Source organism: Cyprinodon tularosa, unplaced genomic scaffold, assembly GCF_016077235.1.
Source record: "Cyprinodon tularosa strain WSP-4 unplaced genomic scaffold, ASM1607723v1 ctg497, whole genome shotgun sequence".
Classification (NCBI taxonomy): domain Eukaryota; kingdom Metazoa; phylum Chordata; class Actinopteri; order Cyprinodontiformes; family Cyprinodontidae; genus Cyprinodon; species Cyprinodon tularosa.
The window spans coordinates 496,243-515,038 of record NW_024039226.1 but is presented as its reverse complement, the minus strand read 5'-3'; the positions used below and the strand labels follow the sequence as shown (position 1 = coordinate 515,038).

At 45.6% G+C, this 18,796-nt stretch overlaps 1 protein-coding gene across 1 annotated transcript in view; it reads right to left on the bottom strand.

Moving 5' to 3' along the window:
• Positions 1–18,796, bottom strand: part of rnf17 (ring finger protein 17) — a 60,486-nt gene that overhangs the window by 25,004 nt on the left and 16,686 nt on the right. The window contains exons 17-22 of the mRNA XM_038302650.1: positions 18,628–18,781; positions 14,056–14,171; positions 13,074–13,191; positions 12,851–12,965; positions 12,242–12,505; positions 7,603–7,747 (exon numbers count right to left, since the gene is read on the bottom strand). Coding sequence (XP_038158578.1) covers positions 7,603–7,747; positions 12,242–12,505; positions 12,851–12,965; positions 13,074–13,191; positions 14,056–14,171; positions 18,628–18,781 — 912 coding nt within the window. The remainder of the gene's footprint in view (positions 1–7,602; positions 7,748–12,241; positions 12,506–12,850; positions 12,966–13,073; positions 13,192–14,055; positions 14,172–18,627; positions 18,782–18,796) is intronic.

The following is an 18,796-nucleotide window of genomic DNA, read 5'->3' as shown; positions in this document are numbered from 1 at the left end:
GGACCCTTGCTTCTCCTCACCTGCAGCCGTTGCGGCGGCGGGTGAAAACCATCCGCCGCTAGCCTCTAAGAGCTGGGCGGACGTGATGGAAGAGGAGTACCCGTCCATGCCTCCTCTGTTTGAGGGCCTTATGGACAGTGGGAAACTCGAGGCAGACATCGACGAAACGGAGGGTGACGCTAACTCCGACCTCCTGGAACTGGAGGACATGGAGGAGGAGGAGGAGGACTCGACCTTCCCGGGTCATCACTCCAGGCCTCCAAGCGGGGCAGAAGTCACCTCCCCGGGGGATAGTGATCTGTACGATGTGTGCAGACGGGCGGCTTTAAAGCTGAACATCCCCTGGCCTGCAGCGCAGGATTCAGAAGGAGCAGAACAGGACCTGTACGACGGTAAAAGGCTTCCACCAGCTTTACCACCAGCAAAGCAACTTTTACCAGCCGTTCCCGCTTGCATGAAAGAAATGAGCCGTTTCTGGTCCAGCCCATTTAAGAGTAAGCTTCCCACCAAGGGCTTCTCTAAGCTGGAGATACAGGGCATGGGTGAGCTGGGGCTGGCCGAACCCCCAGCTGTAGAGCCTTCAGTGGCTTACCACCTCCACCCTAACCGCAGATCGGTTTCAGCATCCTCATCTCGCTCCCAGGTAAAATGGACCGCCTCACAGCCTCCATTTACCAAAGGATGTACAGATATGCGGGTCAGTCAGTGTGCTCACTTAACGCGGTTACACTGCTGTCTGCGTACCAAGGTGAAATCTTGGAGGAGATGGGGCGCCAACTGGACTCGGGGACACCTAACCCCAGTCTATGGGATGAGATCTGTGTGGTGAACGATCTCATCTTGCGCTCTTCTAGAGGTGCTGTTCAAGGTTGTGGTCGGGTCATGGGTCTGGCTGTCTCAGGGGAAAGAGGCCTATGGTTAAACCTGTCAGGCCTGAGTGATTCCCAGAAGGCCGAGATCATGGATGCGCCCTATGACCCGACAAAAGGTCTATTTGGCCCCTCCTTGGAGAAGATGAGGGAGACGAGTAACCTCAGAAAACAGGAGGGAGAGGCTTTTAACCTTTGTTTGCCTCGTAAGCCCAGCCAAACCCCCCCACAGGGACCCAGACCTGGGTTTGCGGCTGCTGCAGTGAGAGTACGGCAAGGTGGAGCCAAGCCTTCCAGGAGACCTGCCACACAATCCACCCAGCAAAGCAAAGCGGAGAACCCAAGACCATGGGGGAAGCACTCTTTTGCAGCGGCCGCTGCAAAAAATCGTCCATCCCACCCTGGGGAGAGCAAGAAAAAGCGGGCAACCTAACCCCACTGTTAACCATCTCCCCTCTGAAGAGAAGGTTTCCAGGCACCAGGGCAAACTTCTCTGTCCAGCATTCAGATGCTCCTGTAGTTCCCAGTTCACCAGGAGGCATGTTAAATTCTCCCTCTCACGTTCAGAGAGAAGACATTTTGGGGTGGAGGACACAGTGTCACAAAACACTCCACAGCACGTTATCAGTGTCACCAAGCACTCAGCTGTGCCCCATGTTACAAAGTGTTGTTCAGGGGGAATTAGAGAAAATAAATACAGCTTTTCTGCAGCCAGGCATGTTGCCAAGAGCAGAAAGCCCCCCACAAAAAAGAAAAAAAATAACACAAATGGCTCTCTGCCACTCCCCTCTGCGCCCAGCAGAGGGAGCTCGCGCTCTTTACAACAGAGCCGAGCGCAGCAGTGCAGAGGGGATGACGTCACTCAGCAGCGACGCTTCTCCTCTCTCTGCTCGGGCAGATCAGTGGCGCGCATGCGCTGTCTCTCCATGGGTTTTGCATACAATCTCCAAGGGTTACAGACTGCAGTTTGCCACGAGACCTCCGAGATTCAACGGAGTGCTCTCCTCGGTTGCCACCGGGGATTCAGCTCACGTCCTGAAAGACGAAATAGCATCCCTGTTAGAGAAAAAAGCGATCAGAGTTGTACCGGACGAGGAGGTTCGCCAGGGCTTCTATTCGCGCTATTTTCTCATTCCAAAGAAAGACGGCGTATCACTACGCCCCATTCTGGATCTGGACACTTACGCAGATATACATTCACGGAGTATTTGGGTCTCAAAATAAACTCCCTCTCTTATCGTGTCACACTATCAGAGGGGAGAATCCTGTCATTCAGCCAGTGCATGACGCGTTTTCAGTTGGGAAACGTCGTTACATTCAGACTGTGCCTGCGGCTCCTCGGTCTTATGGCATCCGTGATTTCAGTGGTCCATCTGGAGCTTCTGATGATGAGGGACTTTCAGCGGTGGGTCGCCTCGCTGCGACTCTGTCCCCGCCGTCATCTGTGCCGCAGAGTAAAAGTGACACAGACATGCGTGGCGGCTCTTCAGCCCTGGAGAGACCCGACGGTTCTCACGTCGGGCGTCCCGCTGGGGACCGTAGCATCCAGGGTTACCATGACAACCGATGCTTCCCTGACAGGTTGGGGCGCAACTATGCTGGGCAGAGCGGTGAATGGCATATGGTCGCCGAGAATGAGGCGGCTTCACATCAACATGCTGGAACTGCACGCAGTGTTCCTAGCTCTGAAGCACTTCATGCCATATGTGATGGGTCGCCACGTCTTGGTAAAGACCGACAACTCCACTGTGGTGGCTTATATCAACCGTCAGGGCGGCACCAGGTCCCTGCAGTTACACAGACTGGCCAGGGACATAATTATGTGGAGCAGCACCAGAGTTCTGTCGCTCAGAGCAACGCACGTAGCGGGAATTCTGAACAGAGGGGCCGATCTTTTATCCAGAGGGAACCCTCTCTATGGGGAATGGAAGCTGCATCCACAGGTGGTGGAGCAGATCTGGCAGAGATACGGACGGGCTGCCGTAGATCTCTTCGCCTCATGGGAAAACACTCATTGCCCGCTGTTTTTCTCCCTGTCAGACCCAGACGCTCCACTGGGTATGGATGCGCTGGCGCACCCATGGCCAGACGCGTTGCTTTATGCTTTCCCTCCTCTCAGCCTGATATCCCCAACTCTAGTCAGAGTGAGGGAACAGGGGCTGTCTTTGATTCTGGTGGCTCCCTGGTGGCCATCGAAGCCCTGGGTGGCAGAGATAATCCAAGTCCTGTCAGCCGAACCATGGCCCCTCCCCGTTCGAAGGGACCTGCTGTCTCAGGCTCAAGGGGAGATTTATCATCCACACCCAGATCACCTGGCTCTCTGGGCCTGGCCCGTGAAAGGTGGAATTTAAATGCAACAGGCCTCCCCCCAGAGGTGATCGACACCATACAGAATGCTAGGGCTTCTTCTACTCGCTATCTTTACAGTGGTAAATGGCGAGTGTTTGAGGAATGGTGTGAGGAAAAACAGACCGTTCCTTTTCAGTGTTCAGTGGGGGACGTGCTCTGCTTTCTGCAGAGCTTGTTGGAGAAGGGTAAGGCTTTTTCAACAATTAAGGTTTATTTAGCCGCAATCTCTGCTTGTCATGTAGGGTTTGGTGATAAACCTGTGGGGAAGCACCCCTTAGTGTGTCGTTTTATGAGAGGGGCCCGACGTAAGTTACCAGTTTCTAAGCCTCTGGTGCCATTATGGGATCTCTCTCTGGTGTTGGATGCCCTCTGTCATCACCCATTTGAACCTTTGGAGGGTGTTGGCTTAAAGTTCCTTTCATTGAAAACTGCCCTGCTCTTAGCGTTGGCTACGGCTAAGAGGGTGAGTGAGTTGCATGCACTTTCAGTTAGTCCGGCCTGTTTACAGTGGGCATCCGGGCTCTCTAAGGTGTGCTTGAGACCCAACCCGGCTTTTGTGCCGAAGGTGTTGGATTCAGCATATAGGTGTTCGATGGTGGAATTGCTGGCATTCCATCCACCCCCTTTCTCTTCAGCAGATGAGCAGAAGCTTCATTGCTTATGTCCAGTGAGAGCTTTAAGAGCTTATGTGGACAGGACAGCCTGTTTTAGAAGAGCTGACCCTCTGTTTGTATCCTGGGCTACTGCTCATAAGGGCAAACCTGTCTCCCGCCAAAGATTAGCACACTGGGTTGTGGAGGCTATATCTCTGGCATATAGGTGCGCAGGATCAGAGCCCCCTAAAGGGGTGAGGGCCCATTCTACCAGAAGCATGGCCACCTCTTGGGCTTTGTTCCGTGGTGTGTCAGTTCAGGACATCTGTGCTGCAGCCAGTTGGGCTACGCCGCACACATTTGTGAGGTTTTACAGGCTGGATGTGGCCCGGCCATCGCTAGCACACTCAGTGCTTGGAGTAGGGATGTTAGGGTCCAACTGAGACCTGGGTTGTGATTCCTATCATATATGGCTTCGGGATCATCATGCAATCCGGGAGTGGGCCATATCTCCCATAGTGAAACACCGAGCGAAGTTAGAAAAAGAACGTTGGGTTACTTAACGTAATCCCTGGTTCTTTGATAACAGAGTGAGGTGTTTCACCAACACATCCCTTCTTGCATGGGCACGGAAAGAAACCTGCCTAGAATGAGTTGAGGCGGGTAGGTTGGCCGTGATCTAGCTGGTGGGTGGAGCCACGGACACGGCTCAACCTGTCTGTCTCAGACAGACGTGATGTCATTGGAGCTTCCGTAGTTGGTCACGCCAAGGCGATTCCCATAGTGAAACACCTCACTCTGTTATCAAAGAACCAGGGATTACGTTAAGTAACCCAACGTTATCCTCCCGCAGCAGTGTGTCGCAGTGAGCTTGTTGCAGATATTTTTGATTTATGCCCAATATTGAAGCGTGGTCTGCTCTATGTTATTCCACGCCACCATGCAAGAGGGACAATCAGGAACTAGCTGTGGGTCTAGATATGGCTGAGGTGGTGAGGAAGTGGGGGCAAGTTTGTGCGACAACGGAGGGACAAGAGGGCGAAAAAGAGCGGGAATTTAGGTTGAAAAATGGTCCCAGCGTTCTCCTGCACCTTACTCATCTAGCTGGTCCATCTTCACGAGTCGTTTTCCACAAATAAACAAAACAAGCCTATAAGGTACCAAACAGGAAATATGAATATTGTAGAGCGGATGTAGATTTGACCAATCAGAGGCCACCTGTCTGCGGCACTGTCTGCAGTCACCTACAGTTTGGAAGATGTGCAGCAGAGTGTCTGCAGAAGGAGCGGAGACATATTTGCGCTCACTGCGTCTGCACTGCATACGCAGAAAACCTGGTTTCTGAGCATAAACCTGCCTTAAGGTGGTAACTGCTTCACAAGTCAGTAAACCTATGTCCGCAACTGCAAAAAAAACAAACGTAACAAATGTAATTCAATTACATATTTTTATCAATAACAAGAATGTGGAAAAAGGTCCAAATTGTAGAGCGTAAACTGTTTAGGAAGCTCAAGGACAACCAAGGAATCATAGCTACAAAGCCAACCTGAGGACTGGAAACAGCCATCACCATCACTGTAGCTCAGTATTTAAAATCCTTCTGTTAGTCTATAAATCACTGAATACATAACAGGTGTGTGGTGAGTGTATCAACACTAGGGCTGCAACTAACGATTATTTTAAAAATTGATGAATAGGACGATTATTTTTTCGATTAATCGATGAATCGGACAAAAAATATTTTTTATATTAACCTCTTTATTCCAAAATAAACATTTTAGACAGAACAAACAAGCACACAAGTACAGGTTGCTCGTTAACTGTACTGGTGCAATATGAAAAATAAATGTTTGTGTTAAAACTACGCAAACTTACATGAGAAATGTAGCTGTACATCCACAAAATATAGGCTACTTTGTTTCATAAAGCGCAAAAAAAGACATTTTTGTTTTTAAAAGCCCCTAAGGTGTTCAAACAATAGGTCCCCCGATTTCAACAAATTAGTTTTTTTAGACTAGAATAGTTCTGCCTTTTAAGACAGGAAAGTATAGCAGTTAAAGTTGCTACTTGAGAAAATACTGAACCATAGAGATAAAAATAGCCCTGTGATTCAAATTATAAATTGTATTTGGAATAAAAATGAGAGAACTAGGGGTGCTAAAAAACACATCCTCCAAAGACAGATATTTACATGGGAATGTGGCAGATAATTAATTGACATATTACTGATCTTGCTGGATTTTTATTCTGGTTTACTTCCATAAATTGCAGGATCTTCTTTACTTTAACTTTGCCAGAAGATTTAAACTTTAAAAGCCTTGCCCTCATAATTTGCAAGTTAATTTATTTATAAAGTAAATATAAACGCTGCTTAAGCCAATTCAAATGAAATTAAAAGTAAAATAAGTAGCCAACCTTATCACTGTCTGTAACCTACTAACACGGTAAGGAAAGCATCAGATGAGCTACCTGAGAAACTAACGTAACGTTTCCCCACTTTAAAACCAAACAAACATGGTGGTTCCGTTCCATGTTAATTTCTTTTGAAAAAAGTTGCATGTTATCACTTTTTTCGCTTTACAAAGCGCAGGCTATTTTAATTATTGTGATCAATTTGCGCCGTCAATCCCGGTGCATGCGCGCTTCATTTGCAGTCTGGACGCTGAGGCTCTGACTGCAGCGCTGAGAGGGACTCCTGCGGGAAAACGCGGTTGGGGTGGGGGAGGCGCCCCACGGCAGAGTAGGAACGATGCATGCTTTCACGTAAGAGTCTCCAAAAGCCGCCAGTGACACCGGAAAAAAGTCGCCAGATTTGTCGCTAGTCGCTTTTTTGAAAAATAGTCGCTGGAGGGGTCTGAAAAATCGCTGAGTTGGCAACACTGCACCTGCAGTCAGTCAAGAGGCAGTGATGACGGCACGGCGGATGACGCAATAATCGCGCGACACAACTAATCGATGATGAAATTCGTTGCCAACGCTTTTAAAAGTCGATTTTTATCGATTTTATCGATTCGTTGTTGCAGCCCTAATCAACACGTTAAATAGAGAACTAGAACCAAACATGGAGATGCAGAATTTATTTCCTATGCTCCACTGATCTGGAACAAACTCCCAGTAGACTGGAAAAGTTCTGAAAGCCTGAGTTCTTTTAAGTCAAAGTTAGAAAACTTAAGGTTATAAATATCCTCTGATTAGCATCTCGTTATGGGGAACTCCTCCTGTGTGACCTTATCAGAAGCTTCAATGACATTGCACTGGCCCTGAGTGGCTGCTGGCATCAGTGACCTCTATGCAAGGGAGGGTCCAAGCTCCCAACCTTATCTAATCATTCAGGACAAGCTGGTCGCCTCCTCACGGTTTGCTGTGGCAGCTGGAAGGCGTTTTTCATGTATGTAATTCAAAATGCAGTCACCAGGATAATAAAAGCAAAAATGTTTTGCTGGCTCATCAGGGAGCTCATCTGCATTTCATTTTGATCACAAAGGAGCCAAGCCCAAAGGGCCTTTCTGGATAGGAGTGAAAATGTTCCCTTTGAGCCTAGGATGGAAGGTCCCTCCAAAGTGGCATTTGCCACGGCGGGCAACACAGGATTTGAAAAATTGTTTGATTCCTTATTTCGATTCTCAGTTCCAATTCTTTTAATTAGAAGAATCATAAAACTTCACATTTTAATTTGCCAAGGGGAGTGAGATTTGGGGAGTGTTCAATGATCTAAATGCTGCAGAATTTTTTTAATACTTCTGGTGGCAGAAAGTCCATTTCAGAAAGAAAATAACTTTGTGTTTAAATACTTCTGCAGTGTTTGAAGTGACGTCGCAGCACATCTGTCCTCTCTCCCAGACTCCGTTGATGTTGGCAGCACAGTGCATATCTGCCTTCCACTCCACATCCTGCAGCTCCTTTTGGGCGCACTCCTGCTCCACCAGTTCACATACCCTACATAAACAGCAAAAATAAAACACAGCTAATGACTTCTACTTAAACAAACCAGAGAGAGATTTATTACTATGACTTTATGGATTCCTACACCTGTACCTCAATCTGATTGAATACAAAGGCTTTCTAGTTATGGCACCATTTTGGCTTTAGCACCTAGCAATGATGGTGGCCTTTATTTTTTTCACATCTTTTTTTTTTTATCTTTCATTCCTTTGATCTTTTACCCAATCTATTTGTGTGAATGTTATTTTTACATGTGTTAGCTGTTTTATTTAAGTGTTTTTTTTCTGCAGAGCACTACAGCATTTAATTATAATAATTTAACTTTATTGATTTCACATCTGAGAAATGTACCTCTGCGTTTAACCCATCCCTTTGGGGAGCAGTGTGGGGTTAAGGGTCTTGCTCATGGACCCACAGTGGCAGTCTGTGGGAGTGGGGCTCAAACTCAGAACCTCAGGATTCCATGCGCAATGCCCTAACCACTAGGCCCCTTTACCTAATTCATAGGGTTGAGGATGTTGCATCCTCTGCCCCCATAACATCCACAGGATCTAAACCACAAGACTTAGGAATAAGTTTCTGACCGTCTTACTTGTGAGGTCACACACTGAGGTTTGATGGGAGGGCATGGCCTGAAGCTTCCTCTGTTTTAAGGTGTAAAACTGAGGACCCTGTGCAGGCCATTCAGGTTCCTACACACCAAACCTTATCATCCACAGGTTTATGGACCTTAGAATGCGTACTGGTGCACAGTCATGAAATAGCAATGAGCCAAGCAAAGTTGGGAGTATCAAACTTCCGTGAACATGTCTGTATGCGTCATCATTAGGACTTCCCTTCCCCCGAACTAAGAAGATCTTGCAAACATGCTGCCAAACTCATCTGATGTGTTTCCTTGCAGAAACATCTCCAATGCTTTTACACTACTGCATCTTTCCAGAAATGTGATAAATGTAGGATTTTAACTCAGAACCTCAAGCAACCAAGCGCAATGCTCTTACCACTAGGCCAGCACTCCACACCAGTCAGCGTTTGTCAGCTCTGGTTGTTTTTAAGTGCTTAAGACATAAAATAGAATTGGATTTCACGGTTTTTCACTCCGTTTTTGCACCACTTGTTACTAAACTAAATCTTTATTTTCCATAATACCGTGTGACAGGAAGTAGTAGAGTGAGGAAAATTAATATTTGAACACCCTCCAAATTTACAAGTTCTCCTACTTAGAAATCATGAAGGGGTCTGGAATTGTCATTGGAGGTGCTTGTCCACTGTTAGAGACATAATCTAGAAAAAAACAAGATCCAGATGTGTATGGTTTTTTAAAAACTATTTATTTGTTTGATACAGCTGCAAATGAGTACTTGAACACCTGAGAAAATCAATGTTAACATTTGATACAGTAGCCTGTGTTTGCAATTACAGAGGTCAAACATTTCCTGTACTTTTTCACCAGGTTTGCACACACTGCAGGAGGGATTTTGGCCCACTCCTCCACACAGATCTTCTTTGGATCAGTCAGGTTTCTGGGCTGTTGCTGAGAAACGCATAGTTTGAGCTTCCTACAAGGATTCTCTATTTGGTTCAGTTGTGAACTTTGATGAGCTTCTTTCAGATCCACTCCTTGGTTATCCTGGCTATGTGCTTTGGGTCATTGTCATGTTAGAAGACCCAGCCTCGACCCATCTTCAATGCTCTGAGGGAAGGAGTTTGTTCTCCAATATCTCTCAAAACATCAAAATCTCTTAATACAGTACAGTCGCCCCCGATGAGCAGAAAAAACACCACAAAGCATGATGCTACCACCCCCATGCTTCACAGTAGGGATGGTGTTCTTGGAATGGTACTCATCATTCTTCTTCCTCCAAACATGGTTAGTGGAATTAGTTCTATATTGGTCTCTGATCTGACCACATGACTTTCTACCATGACTCCTCTGGATAATCCAAATGGTCATTGGCAAACTTAGAACAGGCCTTGACATGCAGGTTTAAGCAGGATAACCTTTCATGCCATGCATGATTTCAAACCATGAAAGGCTGGTTATACTTCTGGTTATACTTCTGCAACCGCCCAAATCAAATGTCGCTCGGGTCTGGTCAAGAACCAGTTTTGCTGGTATGCTTCTGCACAGTCAGTTTAGAATTTCTAGGGACCTATTCGAGAACTCGCAAGCACTTCAGCGGAGAGTCACGAGAACTTTGGTGACGCCGGGAAGAGTGTTTATCTTCCAAAACAACAATGGCGCGTCTGCAAGATATCACGGTCACGGAGATGAATCTAGAGTTGCTAGACATCGAAGGGGAACAGGTTCTGTTAATGGAGTTGGCAAAAATACTGATTAACCTTTCGTCATAGTTGTCCATTGTATTTGTTCCTCGGTTTTTAAAAATGGTGCGCACGGGCAATGAATTGAGAAGGACGACAACAGACAGCCAGAAAGGCATACAGAGGACCAATCACAGCTGTTTTTTGTCTGCGCACTTCCGCTTGGGGTCTGCATGGGTTTGCGACCGTCCAACATGTAGTCAGGATTTTTTGAGGCACAGAGACAGATTTGACGGTTGCAGAGGCTATGCGTCAGAAGCATAATTTGCGCATCAGACCCACTTTTTCCACCGCGCAGCCAGAGCGGCAAAGATGCTTTCACTTAACTTGTACAAGCATAAAAAATGAAGCAGCACGCGCTTTTTTGCTGCTTTAGGTTTGAACGTAGCATAGCAGTGGCTAGCTTCCGGCCATGGTGTCCTGCACGAGCATTGGGGGGTCGAATCGTTCATGTGTCAGGGTTCGCGCACAGGGGGGAGGGACAAGCAGACGACCATGATTGACGTGTCAGGATTCAATAGTGGACGACAAACCGTGTTTTGTGATTGGTTGAGGTTATTCATTGATTTTTCACTGTAGCGGGGACCATTTATTTTAGTTTCACTTCCAGACCTTCTATTTCACTGCTTGCTAAGCGGCTGTGGGGAGATCTTTGAGCCACATGGTAAAAAATGCATCAGAAAAGATCTTCTACTGCACTTTTAAAGAGGCCTTACAGGGTTTCCTAGAACTGCAGCACTCTTTTGCTTGTTGTCTTGGCTCGCACTTGTGTTTGACAAGTTGCCCTCATTTCTTTTTCACTTATTAAACTCACGTGGAGTTGCCATTGGTGTCCGAGTTGTGCTGGTTGCCTGTCTCATGCAAGTATCCACAACATCTATCTTAAATCTAATGCTTAGATTGTTTGCTAGGTTAGACCCATTTAACATGGACACACTGATGTCATAGTAGTTGATACAGCATGAACTTCTGCCCTGGAGTAAATAAATAAAAATAGGCTATAGGCCTATAGATGCATTGGCGCGGAACTACTGAGATGCCAGTCTGCTCATTAAACAATGCTTTAGTTGTAAAGGGTCAAATTAAAAGGCTATTTTAAATATATTTTTCTGTTAAAACTTACATGTAGGCTTGTCCCGATCCGATACGTGGATCGGATCGGATTGCCGATATTGGCAAAAGAATGCGTATCGGCAAAGAATGTAAAATGCCGATCCAGACTGCCTATCCAGTTTTAAAAAAAAAATCCGGTCCGTATTTTCCAGTTTCGCCGATTGAAACGATCCATTTCACTATTTTGCGCCAGTGTTCCCCGAATCCTGTCCGCATTTTCCAGAACACCTTCAACACACCCACAGGTCTTTTTGGGTCTGTCTCCCGGCCTAACCATTAAAACAGGTGAATTGGAAGATAGCGGGGAAAATGTCAGCCATGTGGGATTATTTTATCCTGCATGATGTGTAGATGGAGACTAGTTGTGGAGGAGATTGGGGAGTATAAGGCATTTTTGTGTAACAGTTCACTATTATTTGCACTGATTTTTTTTTTAAGCAGTGTCTTTTTTCAAGAGTAGAGTCCTGATTCTAAGTTAATAGAATATTTTCCACTCTTGTCTGTTTTGCATTTTTATTAAAACTTACAGTAATACTTGCACCTTTAACTGTTTACGGTTTTACTGTTCACTGTGCAATTTCAGATTGCTATTCATAATTTTGTCCAGTTTGTGTTTATCTCTTAATAAACAGGTAAGTTTGTTGTTACCAATCATTGTGTTTTATTCAATCTCACCTAATTCAGCTGGCTAGATGTTATCAAGAGTACTAAAACCCTTTTCAACATGAGTCTTACAACTAAGGCTAAATACTTTAACTTAAACTTAAATGCATGCTCGGATATGCTGGTATCGGCCAGTATCGGTATCGGATCGGAAGTCCAAAAACAATATCGGTATCGGATCGGAAGTGCAAAAACCTGGATCGGGACATCTCTACTTACATGTCCATTTAAGTGACTTGAATATTCCAAACGGCATGTTGACATGACATTCCTCATTTATGTCCTTATAAAACCGTGCCAACAGAGGACTAAATGTATTTGTGAATTGAAAAACTTGGACAGTCATGGGCTGTCAGGATTCAACCAACCTTTTTCTTTCCTGCTTACCTTTGAAGCTCAGAGTCAGAATCGGTGAGTCGGACGTAGAAGCTGCTTGGCGAGTTGACATGAGTGACTCTGACTTTGAGGTCTTTATGCTGCTCATGTTGCTTGGATTTGGGCTGCAGCTCCAGAGGTGCCTTACTTTTCTCCTTCTCTTCAGTTTTTTGATCTGGAGCATCAGCTTTATCTGCGACTGAACAAAGCTCAAGCGGTGGATCCCATAAAGCGGAATCAACACCAGAGGGATTCTCCTTTTTGACATTCGGTCTGCTGAAAAGAAGAGTCGGTCGGTCAACAAGGGAGGCAAACCAGTTAAATACTGAGACACCTTAAGATACGAGCAACATGCATTATTTATACCGATCTTATCCTTTAATATGTTATAGTAAGGAAGCTTAAACATGTAAAACTCTGAGAGCTAAGCTTTTTCCTCAACTGCTGGTTAAAAAAGAAAATTATTATTAAAAAACGGGGGAATTTCTATTTATTTTAGCCATTAAACTTTTTTCCAGGACCAAGCTGAAAATCTTTGGCGTACACAACACTGAAGTGAACAACTGGGGTACAACACTAATACTCTAATTCCTTCAATCTTGCACTTCAGACAAGAATTACCGATTTTTGAAGAGGGCCAAATCCTCCAGAACCAGCAGTTCAGCTATGTTGGATTTTGGCTCGTTCACACCTCCTACAAACATACTGAGCGGCAATGGACCCGCCTGAGGAACTTCTGAGAAACAGATGTAAAGTCAGCAACAACAATCTGAACAACAACAGAAAAAGCTTGAATCGAAGAAAAAGGAGCATGTCCAAAAGAAAAGCCTTTCCCAGTCCAGACCTGCTGCCACCACTGTGACCAGTTTCTGGTGAGCAAGGTTGGCGAATCTTAAGGTGCTGGCTTCACTCCAGCTCTTCCCGTCCGAAGGAACCACATCTGCAAGACAGCAATGGAGTGCCTGGAATTCACAAGAAAGCAATCAATTTAATTTAGCAGTGGATGTCTATACAAAGCATTAAATAGAACCAGCATTTCTGAAAGCAGTTTCATTATTCGTAAAGTCAGGAACAAATAATCGAATGGAGCCGTTTCTAAAATTTTAATTCTCCCTGAGTGTCATGATCTGCCCCAATACCTCACCTAAATTAGAGCCTTACACCTGCTTAACTCTCTCCAGCTCCCAATCATCACTCATCTCTTCCATCTCTTGGGCTCAGTTCCAGCACCGAATCGGGAAGGACGACCACACAGACAGCTAGAAAGGCATACCAAGGAGCAATCACAGCTGCATTTTGTCTGCGCACTTCCGCTTGAGGTCTGTGCGGGTTTTCGACCGTCCAACGTGTCGTCAGGATTTTTTGAGACAGATTTGACGGTTGCAGAGGCAGAGTGTCAGAAGCATAAATTGAATTGTTTCCACAAAGCAACAATCATTAAGAAGTTCAGATTATTTAATCCAGACAGGACTATGGTTAGCCAGCTCAGTTATAACATGATCCTTCCTCTTAAAAGAATCAGAATCAAGAAGCAATGGGAACCAGAATAAAAACAATGATCAGATAGTGGAATCATTTAAACAAAAAAATGTAAAAACACAACCCTAATTACAAATTCCAAACCTCCTCAGATTAATAATGATTAAACTCAAAATGACAAAGTTACATTTAATTCAGAAATAAGAAGGACAGCAGAGCACAAAGAAACTAAAGGGCAAAACATAAAAAATAATCTGTATAATTTTCTAAGAGCATCCAATAAAACAGCTTTAGGCGGTTTAATGAGCGTCCTGTGTTATAAAAGACAACTTTTGATGTTCTCTTACCATAGCAGGAAGCACAAAGAACTCATCTTTGATCTTCCTCAGGTCACTGACTGACAACACTTCCTTATTGCCAAAGTCAACGTATCGCACCTCCACCTGTTGGCCCCTGGGATGACCTACAACCACACAGTGGAACCCAAATCATCATTTTCTACAGGCATGTGTTAAATTATTAACAGCTGGCGATGGGAAACAAAAGGTATCAGTAAATCAGTTTCATTTTGAGAGGATTCTGGAAAGACAGTCTTTGTATTAATGTTTTTACAGGAACATGAAAGCCAACCAAAGCTTTGCTCGCTGTGGATTACTGCAAATAATCTAGTACCTGGGAAATCTGAAGAGAAGACAGGGTTATAAGCCAGCATATTTCAGTTTAATTGGGCTGTTAAGCTTCAAAAAAAATTATCACCACACTGAAAATCAGCTTTTAGGCTCATAAAAGAGAGAGCCCAGTTGTCCGATCGTCACCTGGGCTTCCTCCTCATCACATTTCAGCACATACAGTGGTTACACAGAAACTTTTAGAATTATAATGAAATGCCCACACCCTGAAATATATTGAGCATAATGGCTGCAGAAACAGTTCTACTTCATCCCTACTGACAACCAGAGGGCTGTGCTGAGAGCGCTGAATGTTCCCTTCACCTATGCGCAGTTTGAGTACCGTATTTTCACGACCATAAGGCGCACCGTACTAAAAGGCGCACTCTCAGTTATGTGTCCCATTTCTGTATTTAACACACACATAAGGCGCACCGGACTATAGGGCGCGTTTTTTATATACCGGTACATGTCCTCTACTACATTTAAATACCTCTACTGCGTATTTAAAAATACAGCGGGGGCATAACTGAGTATGACTGTGCTTTATTCATGTATTTATTACAAAGTATTAATCAAACCTGGCAGCTGGCCGTGAGACAGAGACATCGCAGATGACACAGCGCTGTGATCACTCCTAAATTAACTTAAAATCCTGAAACCTGCCGACAGAATATGTTCGCTTTTATTGCCGGTATCCTGGTGCCTGCAGTTTCAATTATTTAGATGAAAAACACCTGCCAGCAGCCGCGGTGAACGAAAGGATTTCTGCTGTCGGTGCACCGCTGGTATGTGGGGGTCTGAGCGCCTCCGACAGAAATAGATAATCTGGATGAACTGACTGCAATTATTAAGTTTTCAGGTGGCCTTTCTCACTTAAAAACATATTAAAACTACTTTATTCCCACTGATCACAGCAAATATAGCTGCAAGATTAAGATTATTTAGATGAAAAAACACCTGCCAGCCGCCGCGGTGAGGCTGCTGTTGAAGGGATTTCTACTGTCGGTGCACCGCTGGTATGTGGGGGTCTGAGCGCCTCCGACAGAAATAGATAATCTGGATGAACTGACTGCAATTATTAAGTTTTCAGGTGGACTTTCTCACTTAAAAACATATTAAAACTACTTTATTCCCACTGATCACAGCAAATATAGCTGCAAGATTAAGATTATTTAGATGAAAAAACACCTGCCAGCCACCGCGCTGAAGAGGAGGAGACGCTGCTGTTGAATTAAGCTTTCAGGTAGAAAAATAGAGCGGGAGCAAAACTGAGTATGATTGTGCTTTATTCATGTATTTATTACAAAGTATTAATCAAACCCATCAAAGTCATCATCCTCTGTTTCTGAATTAAACAGCTGCGCTAAATCAGACATGCCAGTTTCCCATTCTGCGCTGTCAGAGTCACTTTCCGTGCAGCGCAGCTCCTCAGAAATAATGCCGGCTTTTGCAAAAGCTTGAACAACAGAGCCAGCAGACACAGTCCATCTACAATCCATCCGCAAACGGTGGCGTAATCTGCCCGGCGCTGCCTTCAACTTATCCTGAAACTGTGGTCTCCGTCTGTCATCCATCGCTCCCACGCCGCTCGCAGCCTTACTTTGAACGGCCGCTTCACACCGATGTCGAGCGGTTGAAGTTCCTTTGTCAGACCCCCGGGATAACGGCGAGCACAGCGTTCATTTGATTCACCTTTTTTTTCACATCGGCTGTGAGATGGGCACGCAGCGATGATGATGCGTGGAAAAAAACACCTTGTCTCCTCACATAGGCTACACCTCCCTCAGCCACGCTTTCATCATCTCCTCTTTCATCAGAGCGCTGTCTGTCTCGCTGTCAGCTCCCAGATCAGCTTCTCTGATTGGTTGATGCGGCGCGTCCAGCAGCAAAACTTCAATTTTTCCATCTTGAGCAGCAGCAGCGCGACGTGCTGCACCTGCGGCTCAAAACGCGCTGCGGGACCTTTTGCTGCACCTATACGCGCGTCAACCATTGACTTTGCATGTAAACTCGCTGCTTCTGCTGCACCTGCTGGGTCCGGTTCACACCGATGTCGAGCAGCGTTAATTTGTTTCCCCATGTTCTTCACATCAGCTGTGAGATGGGCACGCATGGAGTTACAGATTAATGGTGATGAGTGGAAAAAAAACACCTGGTCTCCTTACATTCAGCCACTCTTTCATCATCTCCTCAATGAGGTGGTCTCAAAAGTCGCAGTTACAACACACATAGGGCGCACCGCACCATAGGGCGCACCGCACATTTTGAGGGGGAAAAAAGACGTTTAAGTGCGCCTTATAGTCGTGAAAATACGGTAGTTATACCAACAGAGTCACACCTGTGACACCAATCAGAAGCTATATATGGGGGCGTCATCCACGGCTTTGTTCCTTACTTCTCCTCACGTGTGGTTTGTCTTGTAATGCATCAGCTTTTAAGCTTTCTGGACGATACTTTGGTTCCCTGTTGCTGGACGCCCTGTCGCCTACATGGTATGTATGTCGCTTGTTGGTGATGGCAGCCTTATTCATCCCTCTCCCAGAGTAATCAATAGATCTGCTGACTGCTTTCTGAGTTGTCCGGTTATACTTCCTGTCTGTTGGATATGTTTCATTTGTTTATTAGGCTATAATCAGTGATGGTAGCGTTCACGTCCCCTCTCCAGATTTCAGCATATTTTCTATTCCTGTCTAAATTGGTTGAGTCCTGTGAACTTGGACATGAATGGCTTCCATAGCTGTTTGGAGTGCGGCGTTGGTTTTCAGGCAGATGTGGCCACAACCTCTGCCCTTGCTGCCTGGGCGTGACCACCTTGTGAAGGCACTGTCTGAAAATCTCCCCGTGAAATGCAGCTTCAAGGAGGGGGGCTTGGTTGGCCCAGCTTTTCTCTCTTGATGCGTCAGACCTCCTGCCCTCTAGGTTAGTAGCCCCACTCAAGCGTTCCTGACTATGGCCTGGCCTCAAGGGTTAAGAGGTTATGTTCAGAGTCGGCAGAGACAAATTCATTGTAGCGAGCACATCAGCCTGATGCCTCGCTCCTGGTGACTGGGCTCTCCTCTAGTCCCATGCCTGATTTGATAATTGACAATAAGAAGGAAGAGGCGCGGTCTACTCAAGCCTCTGAGACTGGCTTTTTTTCATACCGGAGCACAGTTGGTGCATGGCAATGAGGTAGCTGCAGCTTGAACTTTCGGCAGAAGAGGACGCTGCCTCCAGTACTGAGTTTTTAAGGTGTGGGCGGGCTCCTACTCCGTTTTCTGTCCCTCGTTCAGAGGAGTACCTGAGGCAGTTACATGCCTGCTGGCGAGACCCGAGGCCGGTATCACGTCTGTCCCCTGATGGTTGGGAGCTGGCTGCCATGCATGTTTTGGGGGGTAATACAGAAAAAAATCACTCAATCGGAAGAGAAAAAAGTCTGTTGTCCCCTTTGGAATCATACAGAGGACATGTTGGGCAGACTGGGTCACACTAAATTAATGCAACAGTTCCCTAAACAGAATACCTTACCCATAACAGCAGTTCAGGACAGAAAAGGTATAAATTAAAATATGAATCCTCCTCTAGTCTCAAAAAACTAAAGCAACGAGGGGCCACTGGAGGGCTTTACAGTACAAACAGGAGAAGCGGCGCAAGAGAAGTTAGACACTGTTAGACACTGTCGTTGGACAATATGCGATAATTTATAAATGTTTTAAATCAGGTTGGGTCCGAATTAGCCAGCAGATGGGTCCGGATCAGGACCGCAGTCCGCAAATCCGTGACCTCTGTTCTAGAGTCCGCTGTGCAGGCTGGTCATGAAGTGGAGCTTTGCCTTGTAGCCACAAGTTTTCTTTTTATTTTTAATAATAATCTTACCCAATCAGGTGCAGGACAGTATTTCAGTCTGAGGGTATTTGAAAGGGAAAAAAAACTGCACGGTTCAGGATCTGCTTAGGTGTAGAAGAAGCACTCTATACACACACTGTCAGTGTGTGGAAAAATACACACACTGTCATACATTGGAGAATAAAAAGTCAGATGCAACAGTTGTGACCCAGGCTTTACTTGCAGGCATGGGGGAAGCGCTGTAAAAAAAAAACAAAAAAAAAAAAACATGACCCCTGTGCCATCAAGACCATCATCGTCTCAGTTCACCAGGCAGGTGATCAGGCTAAAGCCCTGACAGCAGAAGATAGCGCCACACCAGTAAACCCTACAGTAACACAAGCAGGAACAGGGTGGATTAAATTAAAGTTAATAGATCCTTACCCTCAATTTGAGCTCTGTACCACATGTTGTCTTGGAAGCAGGCAACACAAGCCTCTCCCATCTCAGGGCAGTAGATCCTGAGTTCATCTTCTTTCAGTGAGTTGTAGCAATCCTGAAGTTTGGCAGTGAGCAACAAGGACTCCATGCTGTCAACCTGTTGAGGTAGCAG